This window comes from Amphibalanus amphitrite, unplaced genomic scaffold, assembly GCF_019059575.1.
Source record: "Amphibalanus amphitrite isolate SeventyFive unplaced genomic scaffold, NRLGWU_Aamphi_draft 000091F_arrow, whole genome shotgun sequence".
In the NCBI taxonomy this organism is placed as follows: Eukaryota; Metazoa; Arthropoda; class Thecostraca; order Balanomorpha; family Balanidae; genus Amphibalanus; species Amphibalanus amphitrite.
In genome coordinates this window covers 771,690-797,220 of record NW_024881587.1, presented here as the reverse complement: position 1 = coordinate 797,220, position 25,531 = coordinate 771,690, and the positions used below count along the sequence as shown (strand labels likewise).

At 49.4% G+C, this 25,531-nt stretch overlaps 1 protein-coding gene across 2 annotated transcripts in view; it reads right to left on the bottom strand.

Annotated features, from left to right (window-relative positions):
- LOC122380128 (F-box/LRR-repeat protein 7-like) overlaps positions 1-25,531 on the bottom strand; it is a 44,483-nt gene that overhangs the window by 1,178 nt on the left and 17,774 nt on the right. Inside the window, exons 2-10 of one of the 2 annotated variants that reach the window (XM_043362968.1) lie at positions 20,793-20,967; positions 10,093-10,292; positions 6,211-6,367; positions 5,544-5,661; positions 4,748-4,908; positions 4,468-4,573; positions 3,273-3,399; positions 944-1,186; positions 301-510 (exon numbers count right to left, since the gene is read on the bottom strand). In XM_043362968.1, coding sequence (XP_043218903.1) covers positions 301-510; positions 944-1,186; positions 3,273-3,399; positions 4,468-4,573; positions 4,748-4,908; positions 5,544-5,661; positions 6,211-6,367; positions 10,093-10,292; positions 20,793-20,967 — 1,497 coding nt within the window. Of the gene's footprint in view, positions 1-300; positions 511-943; positions 1,187-3,272; positions 3,400-4,467; positions 4,574-4,747; positions 4,909-5,543; positions 5,662-6,210; positions 6,368-10,092; positions 10,293-11,070; positions 11,370-20,792; positions 20,968-25,531 lie in introns of those variants that run through there. The other variant, XM_043362969.1, reaches the window with a different exon arrangement.

Below are 25,531 nucleotides of genomic sequence, written 5' to 3'. Positions count from 1 at the left end.
CGACCCCTCCCCTCACCTACCCTCACTCCCCTAACCTGAGCCCCTCCCCTGGCCCCTCACCTGAGCACCAGACAGCGCAGTCTCAGGCAGCGCACGGTCCCCCCCCCCACACACACACATATCCCCTCCCCCTGACCCTCACCTGAGCACCAGACAGCGCAGTCTCAGGCAGCGCACGGCCCCCCCCCCCCCCCCACATACATATCCCCCTGACCCCTTACCTGAGCACCAGGCAGCGCAGTCTCAGACAGCGCACGCCCCCCCCCCCCCTCCTACATATCCCCTCCCCCTGACCCTCACCTGAGCACCAGACAGCGCAGTCTCAGGCAGCGCACGCGGACGGCGTCGATGGCCTTCTGACTTTTGTCGGAGAACCGGATGGTCTCCGGGTCCCAGCAGATCTCGAGCCGCTCCAGCTGACTGCAACTGGTGGCCAGCGCGTCCATTATCTGATCCACGGGGATCTTCTTACTGAGACCCTCCAGCGTGAAGGTGCCCATCTTCAGGATCCTGCACGGACGGATACGAAGTCAATAGGTGAACGCCATGCTGTGTGTGCCAGTCGGCACGTGTTGTTGGATAATACGGTTCGGGCATGAAAATGATACTACGTGATACGTCGCACAGTGCTTGCTTACGAGTTCAAGCGGAAAGGCCGGCGGCACATGCTGTTTCGTCGTGAATTTCGCGAGTACTCCAGTCACGCGCCGCAGCTGCTGAATAACGCAGCGCCGTGACGTAATGTGACGCAATTGTCTGGACGTGACACTGCGAAATAAACTGTCACGGCACGCAGGGGCGTGCGGCTCGTACTCGGGATTTCTCGGGCGGTCGACTTAGCGTTCCGTTTATTACTCTCTTCGTTCTGCGTTACAGGGGGCTGAGCCGTGGAGGAGAGGGATTTAACTGACCTGAGGATGGAAGTGACGGGACGGTCGCTTACCTGACGTTCTTCAGCGCCGGGATGACCTTGAGCCAGAGGGAGTCGCTGACGTGCGGGATGCCGGAGAGCACCAGGCCGTGCAGCTGGTGGCCGTACTTGTAGAGGAAGGCGAACAGGCCCTCCTCCGAGAGACTGTCGCACAGGTCCAGGTCGAGCGCCGTCAGGTTGCGCGGGTTGCCCTTCTCGATGTAGGCCTTCAGAACCTGGTCGGTGAAGCCGTCCTGCTGGCCGGCGCTCAGCCACCTGGCGGCGGCGGACGGAGAACACAGTTATATTTAGTAGCGGTAGGAGCCTCGAATAGGGTAAATTTCTCTGAGCTTCCTTCTTCCTTTGCTTCCTTGAGGGACACGAAACGATATAGCAGGGGCCATGATGGCACTCTTGTCAAGTAACTACGGAGCTTGCAACACAGGGCCACTCTCGTTATTCTGGTGAGCGGATCTCGGTGTCCTGGGAAGCAGGTGAGCAGATCTTTTAGAAAAGGTGCTTTAACCCGCGCGGGGCTGGGGGGGGGGGAGAAATTTTACCCCCCCTCGCGAATTTTTGCGATATCTCAAAAACGGCGGCGCGCAGCGCCGCCAAACTTTCAGTACCTTTTCTTACATCAATTTGACACGTTCCCTGAAAATTTGAGCGAAATCCGTCGGAAAATTTTTGAGAAATTGACGTTTTAGTGACGTCATGTTCGCCATTTTCGCCTCAAAAACGGCAAAAGTTCAAACGCCGCTAACATCTTCATTTTTAAAGGAATCAAGACGTAACAAAAAAGGTTATACGTAATTTTACTTTGTCTATTAAATGACTAGCTCGGTTTTTTGAAAATTTTGGATTTTGGCCAAAATTTTTTTTCAAAAAACTGACTTTTTTGGGAAAATCATTATAAAATCCAAAATTTTGAGTCTATCGAAAAAAACGGAATATATGTCAGAGAAGTGGTCTATGTGCACCTACATACCAAATTTTAGAAGAATCGGTTCAAAAATGTGGGAGTTATTCAAAATTTTATGACGTCACGACACACAAAATTTTTGAAAAATGACTTTTTTGGAAGTTCTAGACCTCGTACGGAAACAAAAATAGCACCATTCGATTCGCCGTGAAAAACTGCATCAGATAGACACCTTTTTAGGCCTTAACAACCAACTTCAAAATTTGACCTCACTTGACCTGACCTTGACCTGACCTCGACCTGAAATTCATCCAGAGGTGGTCCATATCACTTATTGAGTGTGCCTATTGAATTCTATGAGTAAAATGACCCATAAAACATGTGTCGCACATGCCCTTTTCTATATTTTGTTTTTTGGTGACCTGACCTGACCTGACCTGACCTTGACCTTGACCTCTGAATGATATTGTATGCAACGAATATTGTCTTGGTAGCCTAAGAACACGTTTTGGGCGATCAGTCTCAGTCCATGACTCCATTCTTCGGCAACTACGGTGCAAGGCCGATACTGTAGAAACTTGCAATTTGTACCCTTGACCTGACCTTGACCTTGACCTCAAACTTTAAATTAAGTACATGTTTTTAGTAGTTCGTGATGAGAGCTTTCGATTGGCGTTTGAATTTTCCAAATCGAACCATTAGTTCGGGAGATAACAGGGGGGGGGGGTAAAATTTACCCCTCCCCCCAGCCCCGCGCGTTCGGCTGGAGACCCCAGCCCCGCGCGGGTTAATTTAAGCCGGCAGGCTTCTGCACCGATCCTTTGTGTCACTGATTTCTGATGTTTTCTTTTTCTTACTTACTCCCCGTGTGACGCAAAAAAATATATGATGATGATGATGATGATGATGATGATCTCACGTCAATCCTGGTGAGCAAGTCCCGGACCCGGTACCCAGGTGAGCGGATCTCAACTCAGGCCCGGTATCCTGGTGAGCGGATCTCGTCTCAGTTTCGGTATAATGTAAGCGGATCCCGGTACCCTGGTGAGCGGATCTCACCTCAGGCCCGGTATAAGGTGAGCATATCTCACCTCAGGCCCGGTATAAGGTGAGTAGATCTCACCTCAGGCCCGGTATCCTGGTGAGCATATCTCACCTCAGCCCCGGTATCCTGGTGAGCGGATCTCACCTCAGCCCCGGTATCCTGGTGAGTAGATCTCACCTCAGGCCCGGTATCCTGGTGAGCGGATCTCACCTCAGGCCCGGTATAAGGTGAGCATATCTCACCTCAGGCCCGGTATAAGGTGAGTAGATCTCACCTCAGGCCCGGTATCCTGGTGAGCGGATCTCACCTCAGCCCCGGTATCCTGGTGAGCGGAGCTCACCTCAGGCCCGGTATCCTGGTGAGTGGATCCCGGTATCCTGGTGAGCGGATCTCACCTCAGACCCGGTATCCTGGTGAGCAGGTCGATCAGACACTCGGTGCTCAGGTCGGTGGCAGTGATGTCCAGCTCCTGTAACATCGTCTTCTCCCACTCCACCGCCATGACGTGCTCGCTGTTCAGACCTGCCGGAGGTGCCAGTGGTCATAACTGCACGAGGGCCGGCCTGGCCGGACCTGTGGAACGACGAAACAAAAGAATGGACAAAGGAACAAACGCACGAGGGCCGGTGGCCGGACCTGTGGAACGACGAAACAAAGGAATGGACAAAGGAACAAACGAATTAATGAATGAAGAATGAACGATTAACGAATGAAAGGATTGTTATCGGTTCTTGAGGCGGTGATAATGCGTGGTCGTTAAATGATAAATTTTCCGTAACCCAACTTGAAGTTAGAAGTATGTAACGGAAATAAATAATACTATGACACTGCTTAACGTGCAGTAGAATTAAAATGAATCAAAATAACGACAAGATACTGGTAGCAAGTAAAACGCTGTACATCTATCAGATGTGACACGATCTCTTGCGTTGCGTCCACTTTGGGTTTCAGCTCGTAGTGTTAATCGAGATAGGTGCGCATTCTTGAATTTCTGTTCGGTGCTTGAACGTGCTGTGCTGTCCTGTCTCTAAGGGACAATGTACGCTCCAATGTCCACGATGACCGGGCGTGACTGTGTGTGGACTGCCGCACTATCAGCTCTAACTATCTGTTACTATCTGTTTTTTTGGGCCGCATTCTCCCGCTGTTCGTCACATTGTGCCTATTATTACACACACATTCAGGTGTAAATGGAAAATGCGGTGAAACCACTCAAAACAGGATGTCACATGACCCATACTGGTGATATGAATTTATATGATGAGTAGGTATGATGTTCTACATTGGGTTCAAGTGTCTCGCACCAAAATGCAGTATGGTTTATGCTGCAGTATAATTCGCATTTATCATTGGAGTACATTGATATCAAACGGTGCGGCAGTTTCATTTGAATACCTTCTCAATGAAATCACTTGAAAACTTTAGGATCCTGAGTTGCAAACGGCTATTTCTAAATAGGTTAAGCTAGAATGCACCGTTCTTGTTCACACCAGATGAGCGATATTTGTTTACATAGTCACCCTTAATGTGTCGTTTCGGTCAGATTTGTATGTGTTAGCATTGGTGTGTGCGCCGAGTAGCGGTGCTCACTTGTCTGCTGACACTGCAGGGACTTGAGCTTTCTGCAGCGCTGGAACAGGATCCGGAACGACGAGCCCGTGACCTTGGCACAGAAGTTGATGGCCAAACACTCCATCTGCAACACATCAGGACCGGGTGGGTTGCCCGTCAGCTCTCTGAAGATATCTGCCGTCAGACAGAGCTGGAGCGGAACCTCACTGCACGGGCCGCCGCGGAGGACGGGCGCACTGGTCGGACGCCTGACTCGCACCCTCTCTCCCACGGTCCGTTATATCGACCTAGCTCTCACCTGGATGCAGTTGGAGCTGAACGCCTCGACGTGCGTGTCGTCCACGAAGTTGATGCCGTACAGGTTGACCACCCGCAGGTTGGGCGTGGCCGACTTCAGCTTGTGCACGTTCACCACCTCGTAGATCTCCTCCTCTTCCTCCTCAATTTTCTCGTACGTTCCTGTAACGCAAGCCGGACCAGTCAACACAGCGAAAGAGGTGAAAAACTAGGACAACGAAGATAATGCCTTTGTTCATTCGTCGAATTCTTAAATGTAGAGGACGTGACCGTTTTCCAAGCTCGTAAGCAGCAAAAACCAAGAACCAAAGAACCAAGAACAGTTTTCCAATAGGTATTAGGACGGGACAATGACGTTTCCAGCGCACAGTATTACATTGTTTTTGTTTGTTTTGTTGGGTTAGGCCCTTTCGGTCCAATGAGACCATTTCAGAGCCGGGAGGATGATAGGATATAGGGGGAGACCCGAGACATTGGTCTGGGCAGGCACCCTAGTGAGTCACTGGGGCTGAGCCCGTCCATAGGACAGGCCACCCAGCCCCAAAGTACTCACTGCACCCGGCTACGGGGTGCGCTCCCTCGGGAGCAGCGGTGCCGCTCCAAGGGAGCAGCCCGCATGAGATAAAGTTGCCTGTCCAGCCCGGATGGGGGTTGTGGCGTGGAGGAGAAGGATTTCAGTATCCTGAGGATAGAAGCACGGAACGGTGATCACAGTATTACATTTTCAACGTCTTGCGCCGTTTCGAAACCCTCAGCTCTCTCATGCTCTTCCCCCAAAGAAAAAGCGAAAAACTCACCGATCAAATGTAGCACCTCCAGGCCGTTGATGAAGTTGTAGATTTTTCTCATGAAGCCCTCCATGAAGATGACCTCTGAGAGGCAGATGCACAGGTAGCGCAGCCGGGTGGGGAACGCCTGTTGGCGCACAAAGTGTGACAGTTGCGTCAGATCCAGACGGGAGGATGACGAGAAACACTAGAACAATCGAACAATGAGACTCGCTTCACCGAAAGCTTAAGTACCTATATGAAAACGCTACCCTCGCAATACGTACTGTACTTACATGTTCTTGCATCTGTCAGATAACATAAGCGCGCGATGAGGCGACGTGCGTTTTTAGCTCTGTTCTCAGAAATCGTCCGGACTTTTTCATCTCTTGCTAAACAGCATCGTGTAAACAGCAGACCTACATAAGCCAGAACTGGTTTACCGCGACGGGCTAGTTATTTTGGATAAACACGAGCCAGGCGAAGGGCACGGCGGACTGCAGGCGAAATAGCAGCAAACAAAAACTGGTGAGGAGTATCCGCGAAACGACCTCCGTATGCTGCGTTAGACCTTGAAACCAGAGACATATCATATCAGTTCTGAAGTGATTTGACAGCGGAGGCGATCCTATCAACGAAGGCATGTAAATAATACATGTAACGCTGCCGTGCTCCCGTGCTGCGACCGCCGGCTGACCTGCATCTCGCTGAAGTCGTGCAGCTGCATGGCCGTGGAGAAGTCGAGCAGCATGTACGTCAGGTTGGGACACTTGCTGGCCAGCTCGTGCAGCACGGCGTTGGTGGTGAGCTCGATGGGCAGCTCGATGTAGCGCAGCGAGGCGCCGAACCGCGTGCTGCCGGCACAAAAATGTCGCGGAGTGAGTGTGGGTACTGGCGGGGATATTGCGTAGGTAAGTGTTGTTTGACACTCGCCTTGTTGTTCGGAAGTGTTGTTCGGACACGCGGAAGTGAACGTCTACTGTGGGCGGAGCTGTTGGACGTCAGGCTGTGAGCGATTATGTAAGGTCGATATTCGCCGATGTTGAATGTATTGTTGATAAGATAGTTGGTTCAATCGGGCACTGCTGAATAGTTAGACAAAGTGGTTCATTGTTGGAAAAGAAAGAGAAAGACGTATATCAAAATTATTTTGTCGAACATAAACTGTTATGCACTGGAGTCGGATCCTTTAGAAATGACTCAAAAGGTCGGCCTCAGTGCTCGGAGACAAATACGCTGGGAGATTCTCGAGTATCCTGGGCAGTCGGCCCAGAATGCAGCGATCCCAGGTTCCGTGAACGGGAGGCCTGTTAGCCCGCTGGGGGACGGCGGCTGTCGGCTGAGAGCTGTAACGATGGAACGGTCTGCCAGCCGACCGCCTGACACACACACACACACACACCGCACGACACCGGCCACCTGTCACTGACGCCGCTGACTGGCGGAACGGGACGTCACACCCTCCTGTTGGCTGGACCCGAACGTGTTACCTGGGAGGCAAGACAAAACAATTTGGAACCTTTAACCCGCGCCCCACTGGGGTCTGCGTATAACACGCCCTACTGGGGGGGGGGGGGGGGGGCTATTCATAGCCCCCTCCTAACTCCGAAACTACTGGGCCGATCGTCAAAATTCAAACAACGTCTGATAGCCCCGGAAAAACTGTCGAGCGAAACCTAATTTCATTGACCTCGAGGTCACCGATGACGTCACAGGTCAGGTCAAAGTAAAAATTATTAGCATTTTGGCTTCTTCACGTTTTGGGCTCTGGCCGCCGTCTTACAAGTCAGATCAGGCTCATTTTTGGTTCACACACTCGTGAACAGATGCTCTAGATACTCTGAGGGTACCAAACTTGTACTTGGATTTTCAGATCAAGGTCAGGTCATCACAGGTCACGAAAATATTATATCATCCGTCGGTCACGTGACACATGTTTTATGGTTCATTAAGGCCAAACATTTCGGATTTGATGTCGTCTGTGTCATTCGAGGTCATTTTGAGTCAAATTTAGCTTAGGTCAGGTCACTTTCAGGTCAAAAAAGGTCAAATTTTGAAGTTAAAATTTTTCAACAAAAAAGGTGTCAATTGGATGCAGTTTGAGCTCAGGAACACGATGGTGCTATTTATATTGGCGTACGATGTCAAATTTGTGCTGAAAATTGATTTGAAAAATTTATAATTGTTAATTTTTTTGCAATAATGCGTACCTATAACTTGGCCATTTTTTAAGATATTTAGCTAAAACTTGCTAGAACTAGTCATAATAATGCGTTCTATCACATATATTCCGGTTTTTTTAAAGTAAAAAAAAATGAAAAATGTAAAAATATAAATTTTGAATTTTATTATATAAAATTTTCGAAATTTTCAAAATTTCGAAAATCCGAGATAGAAGTTTGATAGCGCAGTCTAATTTGAGTCATCTCATGCAAAGAAATTGGATCTAGCTTTAAAACTGAGCTCTTGGGAGCGATTGCCGTGGTTCAATGTTTTGCGTCGAAATCGGCCGAACATGACGTCACTCTGACGTCATTTCCAGCCGACCTATGGTAGGTACGAAGTTCAAATTTTGACACAAGGTGTCAAATTGATGCAGCCGAAGGTACTGAAAGTTTGGCGTCGATACGTTAAGCGGTTCGGAAGTTATTGCAGAAAAACGGGAGGAGGGGCTATAAATAGCCCCCCCTCCAGTGGGGCGCGGGTTAACTATTCAGTCTTCTGGTGCTCTTTAACGGTAGTGTGCCAGCTTTCCTGGACCGTATGGAGTTAATGGCCCAGATAAGGAGAACCGGATTTTTAGAACTTATCCATACCTTCAAAACTCATGGAAACGTCATGGAAGAATTCTTCAAATTTTGAGTACCCCAGTGCGAAATTCGCCCCGACGGGTTGTCGGTCGTACCTACCCCAACCACATTTCACACCACTATGAACAATAAATGCACACACTGAAATCGCTATTACCGATATGCTCATCCAATCAAGTTTCGATAAACCCGTTCATCATCATCTCCTGCAGTTTCGAACACGCTTGTTAGGTGGTGCGGTAGACGGCGCCCAAAGCCAGGGCCCCGGTAAAGTGAGGTAGCCGAGTCGGGGCAGCGTGCGCTGACCCAAGCCGGGGCCGCGCGTCCTCCCGGTGTCATGTGATAGCCCGGGGCTGCCCGCGGGGATGCGGTAGACCGCGCCCAAAGCTGCGGCCCCGGCTTGGGTCAGCGCACGCTGCCCCGACTCGGCTACCTCACGTTACCGGGGCCCTGGCTTTGGGCGCGGCTTCTGCTCATACTTTGCGGTGCGGACTGCGGTGATGGTGCGTCGGGCCGCGCGCTCTGACTTCGGCCAAGAAAAATGCGTCAGCTGATCATTGTCATTTCTGCCACTTGCGTGTGGTGAAATGGGGTCATAACTTTAGAGACGGCTGTTTCATATCAATTATTTTACATAAAATCATATTTCAAACCATAAATAATGTTCGACAGCCAAATAAAAGAAACAATACCAGTACAGGCTTACAGTTTAAGGCTCGACATTGTGTTGTCTACGATAAGACAGCTGATGACTCATTCCGGTACGCCGTAACTCTATAATGACCTTTGCTTATTGTCACATGTGCGCCGCATTCGCGATTGTTGCCGACGCCTGTTTGCAGGTCAGCCCACTACAGTTGTTATACATATCGAAAAAACCGATAAACTTTTTGGCGAAAAAGGCACTATTCCAGGCCCATTTTTTTATTTTTTTTTGCGACATTTGGTAAAAACAGAAGCTTCTTATTCTAGGAAAAATAAAATGGGAAATCTTTCAAAGGTGGCACACTACCTTTAATACTTTTCGACGGGGTATGCACGTGGACCGGTGTCCGACCTGGGTGTGACGTCATGTTTCGTTTGGCGCGGCGCGGGGATAGATTCCTGGCCGGCTGCCGGCGTCCCCTAATGTCGGCGACATGGCCACAGGGCCGCGGCCACACAGACAGGCCGCCCAGCCAGCACTGACCACTAGCCAGCGGGAGGTCAAACTGACCAGCCACCGCTGCGGTCAGCCCTAGCCTCTGACCTGCCACCAGTCTGTCACCTGACCTGTGACCTTAGACCTACCTGGTGAGCCCTGACCCGTCAGCAACCAATGACCCTGACCTGTCACCTGACCTGTCACTCTGACCTGTCCCCATTGGTCGGCCTTGTCACTGCGCTGCACCGCGACGGTCAGCTACGTCAGCTCTTACCACAGCCACGGTCGCTAATGACTTCTCTTCGCTGTCGAGTTTTTTTATTTACCATCTATTTCCTCCCGTGTTCTATGATAATCGTTAGGAACGTATGAATAACTCCCATGGTCTTGACATCTACCGTACTGATCCTTCATCCTATCACACCTTGACCCGATAGTTGTCGCGACTCCTCGAACTATGCAGCGCATTTCTCCAACACTAGCCCGCGGTCGCGCGCCGGGCGTCCGACGCATACCTTCAACACACCGACATCTTCGGCCGCATACCGAGTGACTGTCGCTCGCCCTGGCCTGCCCCTCCTCTGGTCGCCCTCCCAGCTCACCTGATGAGTCTCTCCCAGCTCACCTGATGAGTCCCTGCAGGAACTCTGTGCTCTGCACGTAGAGTCCGGAGACCTCCGGCCGCAGGCTGACCACCGACCACAGGCTCGTGTCGTAGGCCAGCTGGCGCCATTTGCGGCACACGCGCGCGTACTGGCTCAGCTCGCGGTGCGTCAGGAACGAGAAGATGTGCAGCAGCACCTTGTCGGGCAGCTTGTCGATGGTCTGCCGGCGGCCGAGGGCGGTCAGGTCACCGGGGTACCGGCACAGGACAGCCCGAGCGGGCGCCGGTGCCGCTGGCAACCAGCCAGAGCGGCCACTGTTTTGGTCCGAAATGAGCAATGCTCACCGCTGTCAGCTACTCCTGGACCTACTTACATGCTAGACGTAAAATGTTTTGGACTTCTTTTTAGGAGCCGGAAGTACATATTATACTTACTATTTATTTGTATGTATGAATAAAATGCATTACCAAAATAATTACTAATTTGTCAACATATTCGGGAACTTTTAACGCATTCAGTAGGTAAAGGCATCACTTCAAATAAATGCGAAATCAACTGGAAAATAGAACGGTGTTCTTCTGAGCAATACTAGGCTTGTTTTATGTATTGCACGCCGTGGGCAATTAAGCGCTCAAAGCTAGCGATGGAGAAATAAGTGTGTTGTACAGCAGCAGGGTATTGAAAATTGGTTAGCTCGATTAGTCAAAATATTATGCACGAGACACTCAATAATACAACCAAACGAAGCACCGCCCAGTGTCCTTGGGTAAATAAGCGCCAGCTGTTTTAGGTCCTTGATTTTCGACAACACATACCATATTACAGCACAGTTAATGGCTGTCACAGGCTGTAAGTAAGTCTACTTCTGCCGCGCCGCGGCGCGTCCTTAAGTCTGAAAAAAAGACACCGAAGACACGTTTTTACATGGCCCAAAACCCCAAAGCCGAGCACACACGCACACGCGGAGACGGGCAAAACATGGTCACGACCCAACATACCGTCTTGATGCGTTTAGTTTTTCCCTTGCAGCTGTCATCGTTGAGAATGCCGTCCTGCTCACTGACTTCCTGCAGCACGGCTCCCCAGGCGATCTCCATGCCTGCCGACCTGACCTGACCTGACCTAACCTGACCTGGCGCGGCGGTGGCGGCGGTGGCGGCGGCGGCGGCGGCTGCCCTCCACTGAGCTCCCGGCAGCGGCGGCGGCCAACAGTCGCCGCAATACGGAGCCCGCTGGGTTAACGCTAAAAATACGCCGCAACTGGCACCGACGCGCCGCCGCCGCCGCCGGCCACCGCCGGTGTAGTTTGGCCGTATGGAACGTCGCGTCGTGTCGGGAACGACGGTCGGGGGGGGGGGGGGAGGAGGGGCTGAGAGTCGCCAGCCAGACCAGCTGAGGTCGCTACACGGGGGCGTGGCGACCGCCAGAAAACCATAAAGGGTACGCATAACCGTACCTTCTTCGGCCTTCGATTAAAGACCTATATAAATATTTGCCTATCTCGTTGTTGGGAGAAATTTCGTTGGGATAGATCCCCTGTTTGTCCGATCATGGACAACGAAATGTTCGGAAACATCAAAATTTTCGCTCTATTTGGGTTCGTTTACTTCCTATGCATGTATGATATATATGGGCTTAACAAGTTAAACCAGACTCGTTAGGGATAAGTAATTCTTCCACCCACCATCGAATCAACCTAGCCCTGTTTTGTGCCGGGAGTCGAAGTAAAAAATATTTTACACAACTTGTAATGCTCAACTCATTGGGCATTGAGCATTCTCAGTGAATTCTCAATTCATTCGTTTGCTCCCGGATGGTGGACGCTGACCGCCTGAATAGTAGGCTGTACCGCAAGACAGCTGATCTCTCAGTCGCCGATATAGCTGGAAGTGGAATACTGTGTATACCATCCGTTCCATGTCACCCTCCCCCCTCCTCCCCCCCCCCCCACACAAAGTGCACCCACAACTGCGACTTCCCGACGTCTAGGTCGAAATTTGCTTATTTTGCATGGGAACGCATAAGAAAGCGAAATAAGAGTTTTCTACCTATTTCATATTCTTTTTAGTAAATGCCCCGCAGCGCCCCATATCGCCTTCCTGTATCCGCCAAAGTTTGTGGTCACTGCTCAGCAGGGGCGCCGCCACGGATTTTTGACTGGGGGGGACGGACTGACCGACTGAAAACCCAAAAGTAGACATTCTTACCGTGGCTTTTTCGGTCGGATGCATTCAACGTTTAAAGCAAATATGCCACTTTTAACATAGGATTTTGAACTGAAGTAACAGTTTTGTAGCTTGAGCTGAGACGAGAACAAATCAGGAGCTTTTAAGGCCCAACGATCACCCTAGCCAAATATATCGGTATCGATTTTAGGTTTGAAGACTGAAGTCATTCCCATAGATTACACTTTGTCATTCTCTTACCGAGGAATCCATTCCCTTACGGGAAAATGCTAGCCAATCAGCATTCAGCTGGTTTAAACTACGTACTATGCTTGGTCAACGCGTAATCAGCTTCCGCTGCAATATAAATAAGTATAGCCTCTACGAAAGATGGAAAATAGTGATGTAAAAATTAATATAAAATCCTTTTGCAAATATTCATTTTTCCCTGACCATTTTAAGTTTAAAAACTCATAAAACTGTGGCAAAACAACTGGTTTAAGGAAAGTAGTTTAGGTTATAGGTATTTCCTTGAAGTAATGGCTATAGACCGCATTCCCAACGAGTACCTACCTATATACACATCTGATGTCCGATGCAGTTTGACACGGCAAAGCCTCGTGTTCTATCGCGGTATAATTGCTTATGTATGCCACTAATATGATCGATAATGCATATTGCATAGGTAATGCATATTGCATACCGCGTGGGGGAGGAGGCGTTGTATAGTCACAAATCTCTCTTTTTGGTTTGTGCACGAATCGGCGCGAAGCGCCGCGAAAATTGGCAAAAAAAAAAACATTAGGCAAAACTGCTCCAAAATACGAATTTTGCAGCCCGTGTGACAAGCTTGATACCAGAAAACCTTAGGTCAGGAAAACCAAGTCAAGTAGTCAAGTCGCCTCAAAGTTTTGTGGTCCTGCAACCGTATAGCTTATTTCTTAGAAGCTGGTTTACATAGTGTAGCGTGACTGCAGAAGTGTGGGGTCGGAACCGGAATCAGTGGCCGAGTTGACTGTTTTGGCCAGTTTTGGCCAGAGTCGGAGTTGAAGTCTTCGAAAATGTTCGGATTTTGACTTCGAGGTCGGATTGTTGTAAAGTCATGTTCTTGGCTGGTTAGACGAAATATATTAGGCCCGTGTTCGGCCAGTCGTGTTATACGACACACGTTGATCACGATATAAAAAATCGGCAGTTCCGCTATGACAGGTCGGATAAGAGCTGGAGATTTTGTTGGGCGAGGTGGCAGGGGTCAGACCAATGCATGTAGGCCCACAGCCCGTATACTGAGTATCTAAACCTCCTGGACCCTCTCAGATTCGGCACCGGCCGTTCCATCTCTTCCATCCTCAGGACAGTCAAATCCTTCTCCTCCACGCCGCAACCCCCTGCTCCGGGCTGGACGGGCAACTCTATCCCATGCGGGAATGGCTCCACTGGAGCTATAGTCGTTTGCCGGGTGCAGTGAGTGCCAGTGGGCTGGGCTGCCTGTTCAATTAGTCGGGTTCATCTCAAGTGGCTCACTGGGGTGGCTGCCCCGACCAATGTCTCCCACTAATTCTTTCATACTTGTGGCTCGGAAATGGTCTCATTGGACCGAAGGGCCTAATCAAATTTCGAGTAGGATAACAACCAGTAAAACGCCTTTTGTGGCGACCATCGGAGCGAGCGAGAGGGTGGGGTGGGCCTTGCACGTGCGAAATTGCGAGGGGATACCTCCAACTAACTTGTGCACTGCACCCTTCTAACCGGTCCCTAACGATGTGCCAAATTTGAGCGAAATCGGCTTAGCCGTTCTCGAGATCTGGAAGCGGCACCCTGCACGTGCGCACGTGCAAAATGGGTCCCAACTGACTTTTGCACGGCACCCTACTAACCGGTCCCTAACCATGTATCAGATTTCAGCACAATCGGTTCAGCCGTTCTCGAGATCTGGAATCGACCCCTGCATGTGCGCACGTGCAGCAGCACCCCAACTGTGGCACATGGATATGCATTGCCTAGTGGTATACCTATACATGCCAACTTTCAGCGCAATCGGCCCAGTAGTTGCCGAGATATTGAAATTGTTACAAAACTGACACCTCTTCGTTTTTCACGTGGCACGTGCATATGGGGTCACTCACATGCATCGGGAATAGTCCGATGCTCGTTAGAAGGAATGAATCTATAGCTACCCTACACAAATTACCGCATGTAGATCGGTCAAGTGGTTGCTGAGATATAAACCTAGCAAAAGCGTGACCACGGCATACTCAGAAATTTCCGTTAACCTACGAAAGACTACGCTCGCTTCGCTCGCTCCGTAATGAGTTTGGGGGGGACGTCCCCCTTCCATTCTGAGAGGGGGGGACGCGTCCCCCCCCCGTCCCCCCCCCCCCGGTGGCGGCGCCCATGCTGCTCAGCAAGCTTATCTTCTCGTTTTTTTTTTATAATATACGGATCCGAAACGTTTTGCGAGTTACTTTTAACGTTCGACTATCAAGATGTTACGTGGCCTGCTTGAGCTGTGCACCGAACAATAACGAAGTGAGCCGACACTTTACCACAACGGACGGACAAGTGGCTCCTGAGCGGTTTCGGTTACGACGGTGCTGCCACAGTGTCGGTTACGACGGTGCTGCCACTGCGGCCCGTCGGTTACGACGATGCTGCCTCGGCGTCGCTGTCGACACCTTAGGTCCCGTGAGCTCCGGGAGATGGCACTGGGGCTCGCACGTCACAGAAGGGCCCGCAGGTGCTGTATTCACTATAGGTACAGATTTACAGAAATTGCGCATACATAAACTATTGCTGTATGCGTAGATGTGATTCGCTGAAATTCAGTTTAATTAAGATAAAATAAAAGAAAATGAACGAAGCCAATAATGTCGTCTTATCATCGAATAGGGATAATTCAGTCTGCTTTTAAGAAATTGCGTCGTCATAGCCCACTTTGCCCACATTAGCTGCTTGTACAATGTACAATGTTTGTTGTAGGAAAGGAATCATTAGTTACCTAAGTCATTAAAAATGACAATTATTTGCATTTTAGCAAATTGACGTTTAGACCGTAGTCCGTACAGCCCTACAGCTGTTAGCTAAATAGACACTAACCAAAATAAAAGTGTGTTATAGGACAGCTATGCAGATGCTACCGACATTTTGAAGGACCAGGATAAAAACATAAAACCTCTCGTGACACGCAGACGCAGGCAAAAAAGTTGTTCAGTCTAAATTGTTTTTACCTACTCGCTGTTTACTGTATGTACGTACAGTACGCTTAGTACAATCTGATTATACAATATTATTAATGTAGGTGTTGAACTACGAAAGGCAAGTGTCAATTTAGCACCATTGGAAGTATCGGCTATAGGGGAAGCGGGGGTAGCACCGCCATGTGGGAAACACCGCCATCCTCTCTATCGGCAAAACTCTGAATTGTAAATGTAAACACCCGCCATTTCGGTGTCCGAACGGAAACGGGACGCCGCGTGAGGTAGGTTTCGCTAAGATTTATTTGATTTTGAGATCGCAATTGCCCATTTTGTGAATTTCAAACCATCGTTGTAATCATTTGGCACAGCGGCGTATTTAGAAAATCGCGAAGGGGGGGGGCCAAGGGTTTGGAGGGCGCCACCTCACCCAAGGAGGGCGCCATACGGTCGCGAGATAAAAAATCGCTCAGTGGGGGTTGGGGGGTTGGGAGGCGTTTTTTACCATGCCACCAGTTTTTTTTTTTGCGTAACCTCGTATAGGTCGTGCTGCATTGATTTTGCATCGTGTGTATTCATTATACTCCAGGTCACAAAAGGTCAAGTGTTCTTGAAATGCTGCGCCGAAGGCGCGCGAAATTTTTGAAAACAACCTTTTCCTCCGCTTTTTAGGCACGCCTTTTATACGATCACTGTTCAAAGCTCCTCTCGCTCTTTTACCAAATTTGAAGGTGTAAAAAATACCTAAGGTTTGGTCGGGCCGCTGCCACACAAACTGTACAGAAAGCTTGGCTCATGGGTGTCGATGTATAAAAGTTTATTGGCGGTGGCATATCTACGCACCAGATCACCGTATCGGATTGATACCGGAGCGCGAGATGCGTAAACATCATCCAAATTACCTCAGACCAGCCTTCATAGCCTTCTCACAGATGCATACAGTGTACCCACATAACCAGTTTCAATCACCGAAACTTCAGATGCCTGCTGTTGCGCCCGAACCTGTTGACAATACTTAATCGTAATCCATATAGATGCCATGATGCACGTAAAGTAGGATCAATCCGTTAAGACTAAAGACGTGTTTTATGCATCGTAGAGCGTAGATAGTTTTGGTAGGTATAGATACTTCATTCATTGTGCTGAATGCACGTTCATTTGTGGCAGTTTTCACAGGCAAGACATCAACTATGTGCAATAGAACGACTAAGTTGAAAAACATGCCAAAGGAGTAAATAAATGATAGGAGGGCAGCGATCAACGGATGTTGCCAATAGGTAGAAGGGCTGCGATCCACAGGAGGGCACTAATAGGTAGAAGAGCCCCGATCAACATCCCGAGTTTCGACAGTAGGGCACCGATAGGTAGGAAGTTGGCGAGCAGCAGGAGGGCGCCAATGGATAGAAGGGCAGCGATCAACAGGAGGGCACCAATAGGTAGGAGGGCGCCGATCAACAATCAACAGGAGGGCGCCACCAGGTAAGAGGGTGGCGAGGAACAGGAGAGCACCAATAGGAGGGTGGCGATCAACAAGAGGTCGCCAATAGGTGGGAGGGCGGTCATCAACTGGAAGTCGCCAATGAGCGGAAGGGTGACGATTAAAATGGGGGTGGCAATGGTGAGGAGGGCGCCTTTGCTCAAGAGGATGACACGAACAGGAGGGCGTCTGTGCGGAGGGCGCTGGTCAACAGGAAGGTGCCAGTGGATAGGAGGGCGGTGATCAACAGGAGGGTGCCAGTGGTTAGGAGGGCGGCGATCTACACGAGGGCGCCAATAGGAGAAGGGCCCCGATTAACATTCAACAGGAAGGACTAGGGAACCAATAGGTAGGAGGGCGGCACTGAACAAGAGGGTGCCAAAAGGGAGAAAGGCGGCCTTCAAAATTTCACATGAGGGCTCAATAGGTAGGAGAGCGCCAATAATTATGAGGACGCCGATCAGCAGAAGGGCGGCAATGTGTAGCAGGGTGGCGACCTACAGGAGGGCGCCTTCGGGTGAGAGGGCGCTTATTTACAGGACAGCGGCTTACATAGGCGACCACCGTTACGCTTAGAGAGCTACAGCCTACAAATGTGGTTGGAGGGCGCCCGAGGGAGCCCTCCAACCGTATTTGGAGGGCGTATTTGGAATGGGCGTCCTCCGAGGGCGCCCTCCATCCGTATTTTCCCTGTTAACACATTCGCGATTGGAGGGCGCCCTCCAGTCGCGATTGTTTTTCGATTCGATTATATCACAATTGCATTTGCGATTGGAGGGCGCCTTCGGCGCCCTCCAATCGCAAAGGGCGCCTTCGGCGCCCAAGGGGGGGGCCATGGCCCAGTGGCCCCCCCCCTGCCTACGCCCCTGATTTGGCATGTTTGAGCAGCAAGTAAGTGGTCATTTCAAGTCAAAATGCCTTGATTTTTATGTTAAATTTGAGGGCATGAAGTGCTCTTTGTTGAGAAAGGAATTACAGAAGAATCGCGTCCCGGCTTGTTTTGCTGTCGGGGCGTTGTCGGTCCATGACTGTGAGTGGGGTAACACCGCCATGCTCGGCGGTGCTACCCCAAGGGGTGGCAAAATGGATAAAGCCGCAATGATGATTCACTCAGCTCGGAGAAGAGCTTTAGTTAGGCCGCAAACGTCGTCTGTTTTTTAACCTCACGTTTGACTTCACTGGATGTTTCGAAATAAACGTGAATTTGTCATGCTTTGTATGCATATTGTCCGCAACAAACAGTCTGATCTGTGACAAACTAACAACCAATTCTTGTGTGTCTTATATGAGTTTGAGTTACTATTTCAGACAGCAGTAACGCTTCCAAGGGTGGCTGTCACCGTAAGGCCGATCTGTGGATAACATCGCCATCAGTGGCGGTGCTACCCGCACATTTTTTGGAGGACGAAAAATGCAGGACTTGTTTTCGACGTCTGTAAAGTAGCGAAATTTTATAATGGAGCGCTGGAAACTATGCCAACATGTAGGAAAACATTCCTACTTTCACATGAATGCAAAAGAGCTTCGTTTTTACTACGCATATCAGCTCGGTGAGCAGAAATGCTTAAGGTGGCGGTGCTCCCCCCGCTTCCCCTAAAGGTTCGACACTTACAAATACAGACATGTCTAATGTCTATTTATGAGCGGCTTATTATTAATTCTATTCCAAAGACCAAAACTACCTTAAAGTGACCACCCCACCTTAACATTAGTTTTGAGTTGAGATAGCCAAATTGGTGGCCATGGCCTGCAAATACCGGTTTGGGCACTCATAAGTCACAACATCGAAAAATGCTTTAATTCTGAGATATGGAATTTCAAACTTGTAGTTTTCAGATTCTAAGGGCTAATGCATTGGAATGCCTCCTTAGAATTTGTGACGTCAGCGGTGATCTAACGATTTTAAAATTTTATGCTAACATCTTTGTGAAGCAGTGGTGGTATATGCTATTTCCGCGCAACATCTGCCGCAAACGCCCCACTTCCAAAATGAAGTCGCTAGGAACAGCGGAGATCCCAAAAAAGTAAACAAAAGTAAAAGTCTAATATCTTAAAAACCGGTGAATATTTTTCGGTGAAATTCGGTAGATATTCGTTTTTGCTCTTTCTGAACCGAGCGACATCACTTTCATGCCAATTCATTAACTTTTTTGAAGGTGGGAGGGTCCCTTTAACGATTTCAATTCGCTTTTTTCTTTGGTTAATATCTATTTTGCTATCCGCTGTTAGGCATTTCCAGCGAATGTCTGTTATTGTCCATGTCTAAGTAAGGAGAGATGTATTTTACATTGGACAAATTATAAACGCGTCTTCTAGTTAGACTCACAGCTATTAAACGTCTTTAACCCTATTAGTGGCAGGGGGGGGGGGGGCTGTTTACGACCCCCCCTTGATATCTCGAGATCTAACGGGCCGATTTTCAAAATTCAAACGGCCTTCGATTTCGCTCAACGTGATCTACATTTATAAAAAATAAAAATTAAAAAATGTCAATAGGGGGGTAGAGGGGGGTAAAAACGGGCAAATTGCAGATACATTTTAGACTGTTTATCACGGCCAGGTTTCTGAACCAATTTCTTAACGCAACTTTTGCCGATCGATAGAGAATGAACCAGGAATTCACATGGATCCTAAAAATATGCATTTTCAAAAATCATAGGCGGATACAGATAATTGAGATTGGGGGTACACAAAAAGTATAGTAAATAAGGTTTTTGTTGGTACTGTTTCTAAAAAGGGTGGTAATGGTCTTGTTATGTTACAATTTTCTTATGAGAGAACGACTACAATTGTATTGGTCATGCATAGGCGGTGTCAGGGCACCTATGTTGGGAGGTAAAACATAACCCCCCTTTTTGGACGCCTGGATCCGCCTATTATAGCAAAAACGTGTCAAAAGAGGATGTACAATAACTGTATATGTTATCACATGATACCTTTCATTCACTGTTCGTAAAACTGGTGCAGCATCGTGATCTTCGCCCAAATGACTCGCTTCACGAATAGGACCCCCCAATTCCCAGTGCTCTGGAGCCGCCCCTGGTAAAGTTATGAACTTGAAATTTTCAGGGAATGTGCCCAATTTAGTTTGAGGAAAAGTCAGAAAATTTCAGCATCGTAGCTTCAGCGGTTTCGGAGATATTCCCGAAAAACCTGAGGGGTGGATAAAAACAACCCCCCTGCCACTAATAGGGTTAACGACTTACCAACCGTTCCAAGCATTATAATAAACGTTTAGTAAATCATTTATACAGCTATCGATAGTTTTCACTCATTTCACGCTGGTCACTGACCAACACCTTCTTTCCTTCACTTTCTCTTTTTTCTGACCGTCCCCATAAGACCTCAACAGAAAAGACACATTGTTCCGGCCGGCGGCCTGCCTGCAATTTTCCAGCAACCTACAGTTTTACGGTATTAGACCGTCGCAAATTATTCCCGCCGGTAATTGCGAAACACCTTAAAATAAAGGTATAGGTGTATCCGGAACCATACTGCGCAACTGCAGGGTGCACACACATTGCACAATACATTGCACGTTGCACCCTCGCATACTCGTAGATAACTAATGCTGCATTCATTATGCACAGCCAGTGAACATCTCACACACCGCGTTTAATTTAAAAAAGAACGCAATCAGCGTCATTTTGTTTCTATTTCCCCTTTCATCGCCGATGGGAATACGTTCCAGAGAAGCAAGGCTGCAGCTCTGTTTCTTTTTTTGTGCCACTGACTAGCTACTCGCATCTTGAGTTGCTACTCGCATCCCGTATCCCGGACATTGCGAGATTTCCCCCAACTGGCAGGCACAGGCCCAGTTTCTACCCAGGTATAACGCCAATGGCACCCCTTCGCGTTCTGCGACCGCGCCGCCGGCCACTGACCGTGTCATATCGGTGCAGCTTGATGCCGTGGTGGACGGACAGCCGCCTCTCCAGCTCGGGCGGCAGCGTGTCCAGCATGGCCGACAGACGCTGCTTCCTGGCCTCGTCGTACGACGACGGCGACGGCGACGGCGGCGGCAGGCTGCTGTTCACACTCGCCTGACGGTCCAGCATCCTGCAACGTCAGCGTGAGTGTGTGTTACAGAGGACACCTCGGGACACTGGAAATTACAGGGTCTTTTTATCAGGCATGCAATGCTGGTTTTGCGCTCCATTCACCGGCACCCCGTTTGTAGGACTTATGTGACTCAGTCAACCGAACACAATCATCAATCACAGGCGAATAGGATACAAAACCATGGACGCTGAAACGACTCGAGCTCGAGCCTTGAAGTCAGCTCAGCGATCTAAACACATCCCCAATTTGAGAAGGCCGACATTGTGTCTTACGCGTCTTCAAAATTGTTTGCGTATGGGAGATGTAAGGCAGCAGGTTCAACTGAGCCACTTATCTCGCGCAGCTCTTATGCAGTCACGAGACCATCTAATTTCCCTAATTCCTATTTCCCTAAGTCCTCATGAAGTGACCTGCACAGGTGACACGACAAAGCCGGCCAGTTCAGACGGCTCAGATGCTTGCACCGGAGCACGTGCTACGAAAACTGCCGACGACACACGGGTATCGCGCGCCTGCGCACGGGGAGGGATGGGGAGAGAAGGTGGAAGGGCACAGGGCAGGCGCCAGACTCGGGTGACATTTGACGGCGTTACCATTTCTGTCGTGTTTGTGTCGGCACGATTAATGACTCAGTCGTATAAACTGGCAACGACCTCTCAAACGAGTCGACTGATGGCGAGATAAAGCGCTGCCAGGATGGCGCCGGCGACGCTGTGGGCGTTGATCCACTGCACTGGTGAACGGAGGGAGGAGGCTTCCCGGACGTCACTAAATGTCGGCTTGACCTCTGCCCTTTTGTGAAAGGATGCATATGTATTCCACAAATGGCAGACGTCGGACCCTTGAATGTCAAGTAAACAAGCCTCCTCTTCCTTACATACACGTTTATTATTTCCTGTCAAGTTCTGTGCATCGGAGTTCGGGGGACACTTATACCCGACACTTCATCGTATAAGTGTGTAAAAAGCGCTGCTAACCTCAGGCTATAACCAGGAAAGAACAGAGTGTGCATTGTGCCACTTACACCGTCATAAAGACATGTCGCGGACCCGGTTCCGTTAAATATTTCTTACTCTTGATATACCAAAGGAGAAGCGATGAGACATAAGTAACTAAACGTTCTAACTTACAAGGAATATCATTTTAAAGCAAAGTACCCACCCACTCTTACAAATATTTCGATCACATACCTACAATGCAAGTACCTAAGCATGCTACTGTAAATGTATAAAACCTTTTTTACGCCCAATTTAGGCCGCAGTGCACACATTTCAGTATAGTGCAGGCGATTTCGGCAGTATGTACGGCATAGTCTGTCTAACACGAACTGTGGAATTTGTATTGTATTGTATTATATTGTATTTAACATCTGGGGGGCATCCACAGGTAGTTGTGGCTATTACGCTCCCGCGTCATATGAGAAGGGAACAAAAAGACATCACACTCAACATATCACACAAAACTCACCAAAACGCATGGCTATGCATGAATATACACAGCTGACATACATGCAACCCATATGCATAAGCCTAAATCAATGTTGAAAGCGACGTTTGAGCGATGATTTGAACTTGTTTGTTGACATGTCCGGAAAATCACTGGGCAGAGCGTTGTACTGCATGGCTGCACGGTAGCTGCACGGTGACTATAAATAGAAAAACCGGTGAATGTTGAATTGTAACCCAATTTCAATATCAACATGGCACTTGGCATTGACAGTAAAACACACCGTTTTTTATGTTAAATCAACAGAAAAAACTCCTCAACATAAACAAAATGATCAGAATATATAATAAGGATAATAGTATAAATAAAAATCGACGAATCGGCATATCATCGCCCTTACACATTCACCACTCCCAATCGCAATCGCGTAATTCTTTTTTCGGGATCAGCCCGGGTGACCTACGCCCGAATCGCCTATTCCATCGAATGTCTACGCCCGGGTGACCTACGCCCGGCTGACCTACGCCCGAATCGCCTACTCCATCGAATGTCTACGCCCGGGTGACCTACGCCCGGCTGACCTACGCCCGAATAGCCTACTCCATCGAATGTCTACGCCCGGCTGACCTACGCCCGGCTAACCTACGCCCGAATCGCCTACTCCATCGAATGTCTACGCCCGGGTGACCTACGCCCGGCTGACCTACGCCCGAATCGCCTACTCCATCGAATGTCTACGCCCGGGTGACCTACGCCCGGCTGACCTACGCCCGAATCGCCTACTCCATCGAATGTCTACGCCCGGGTGACCTACGCCCGGCTGACCTACACCCGAATCGCCTACTCCATCGAATGTCTACGCCCGGGTGACCTACGCCCGGCTGACCTACGCCCGAATCGCCTATTCCATCGAATGTCTACTAGCGTACGGCCTGCCCGTGTTCGTGGAGCAGTCCCTGCTGTATTATCGAGTAAGGATTTACCCATTCACTACGCCGGCTGACTGGCGGCCCCATCCTTTGTTTGCTCTGTTGTCGTCCGTCGCCCGTCGCGGCGGTGCCCAGGCCCGGGGGTCGCCTGGCGCAGCGGGGGGTAGCGTCCCGCCCCGCGGCCCCTGGCGCGGCGAGAGGTAACATGCCGCGGCGCACGGCACGGCGGGCCGCCGCCGCCGCCGCCGAGGGAGTGGACGCTGACAAGGATGAGGGCCGTGGGCCCGTGGCATCACCTGGGTTTGTATGGATTTTTGTCCATTTGGCCTGCTGGCTTAACACGCGCAGTGGAACGGTTGCGAGTACTACGCCCAGTGGAAGGGGGGGGGCGGATGTCGCCCCCCCTAAGATCCAGGCGCGTAACCACCACTGGGGACACTGGGGACCGGTCCCCAGTAACTTTTGGGTTACTGGGGACCGTCCCCAGTAAAATCGACGACCTCCTCAATTTGCATAGCCAGATACAGGGTGTCCCAAAAAATGTACCTCATTTGAAATGAAGATATCTCAGTGTCTGAGCATACAATGATCCGAAACTTGGTGCCATATGAAAGCTCATTCCATAGCATTTTGTTTGATGTAAACTGTTTTACTGTACGTTACGTGACAGCCGAGTAATAACGGAAGAGCAAAACCCTTGCAATTTCGCCCTTCAACTTTTTCCACGGGTGTTCCTGGGAAAAAGCTTTCAATTGTTTTGCCGATATTTTCAGCAACTCAGAAGAAAACAATTAGAAATATTGAAACTAGGTTTCATTCATGCATTACTAACATAACAAGCACACATCGCATCACATCCCAGTTAAAGGTTCAGCCGTGCTAACGCTCGAAGTGCCCTCCCTTTTGCTCGGCACACATGGCGGAGCGTCTTTAGGACTCTTGGGCTACGCGGGCACATGTTTCAAGCGGGATTTTCCGGATGCATGTCCAGGTCGAGTTCCTCAGCTGGTCCAGAGTTTGAGGATTCTTTGCGTATACCACACTCTTGAGGAACCCCCACAGATAAAAGTCAAGGGGCGATAGATCTGGGGAGTGTGGCGGCCAGCTAACGTTGGCACGCTGGGATATGATCCGATCACCCATGCGCTCGTTGAGCCAGACCATCGTTGATCTCGGAAGTGTGTGGAGGAGCCCCGTCCTGCTGTAGCCATTGGAGGCTGATGGTGTTCACACACTTTTTGCACATTTGTGGGAGGAGCTTTTTTGTTTGTTTGTTTTGAAGTGGGCCTTTAGTTCCCGCTGTGTTTGCACCACAGAGCCGGTTTGGGGGTAGCATTTTGCAACTTGAATCCTTTCCTCCTTGCTCAGTTGCCCCATTGTGCAAAATGAAAGATGTGGAGCATTAATTGCCATTAAATTAGCTTTAATAAAATATATTATAGCTATCATCACGTGCGTATTTTCTGAGATGTCTTCAGTTGACATGAGACACAATTTAGAAACCCTTGTGGCAGTAATTCAAGTGCGAAATTGCAAGGGTTTTGCTCTTTCGTTATCACTCGGCTGTCACGTAACGTACAGTAAAACAGTTTATATCAAACAAAATGCTATGGAATGAGCTTTCATTTGGTACCAAATTTAGGATCATTGTATGCTCAGACACTGAGATATCTTAATTTCAAATGAGGTACATTTTTTGGGGACACCCTGATGCCTCTAGTCTAGATCGACGTGAAGAGTGATATGTAGGCAACGGAAGACATTTTGTTAATGTCTTTCGACAATGCATTGTTATGCTCATACATATTTAGGCTTTGTATTTGCCAACAAAGCAAGTTACCTCTAAGACACCTGATATACAAAGGAACCGAACTTAACCCTCGCCGGACCTATTGGTTTTCTACCTACGCGCCGGCCGAGGGGCGGGGGCGGGTACGACCCCTCTCGCCGTTTCGCCCCTGGTGGAGTTAGCGCGTCGCGGAAAAAACGAGCGTGTGCGCTGTTACGAGACGCAGAGATTGGTATCCGATTTTAAGGTCCTAGGTCAACCGGTGACCTCTGAGGTCAGGTCAAGTGCCAAAGGTACGGTTCAGTTTTTGGTGAATAACTTCGCAAAAACGGCTGCAGAGCCGCGATTTTGGCAGCATCGTGTTCGCCTCGATCAGGCGCGTCGAACGATATACATT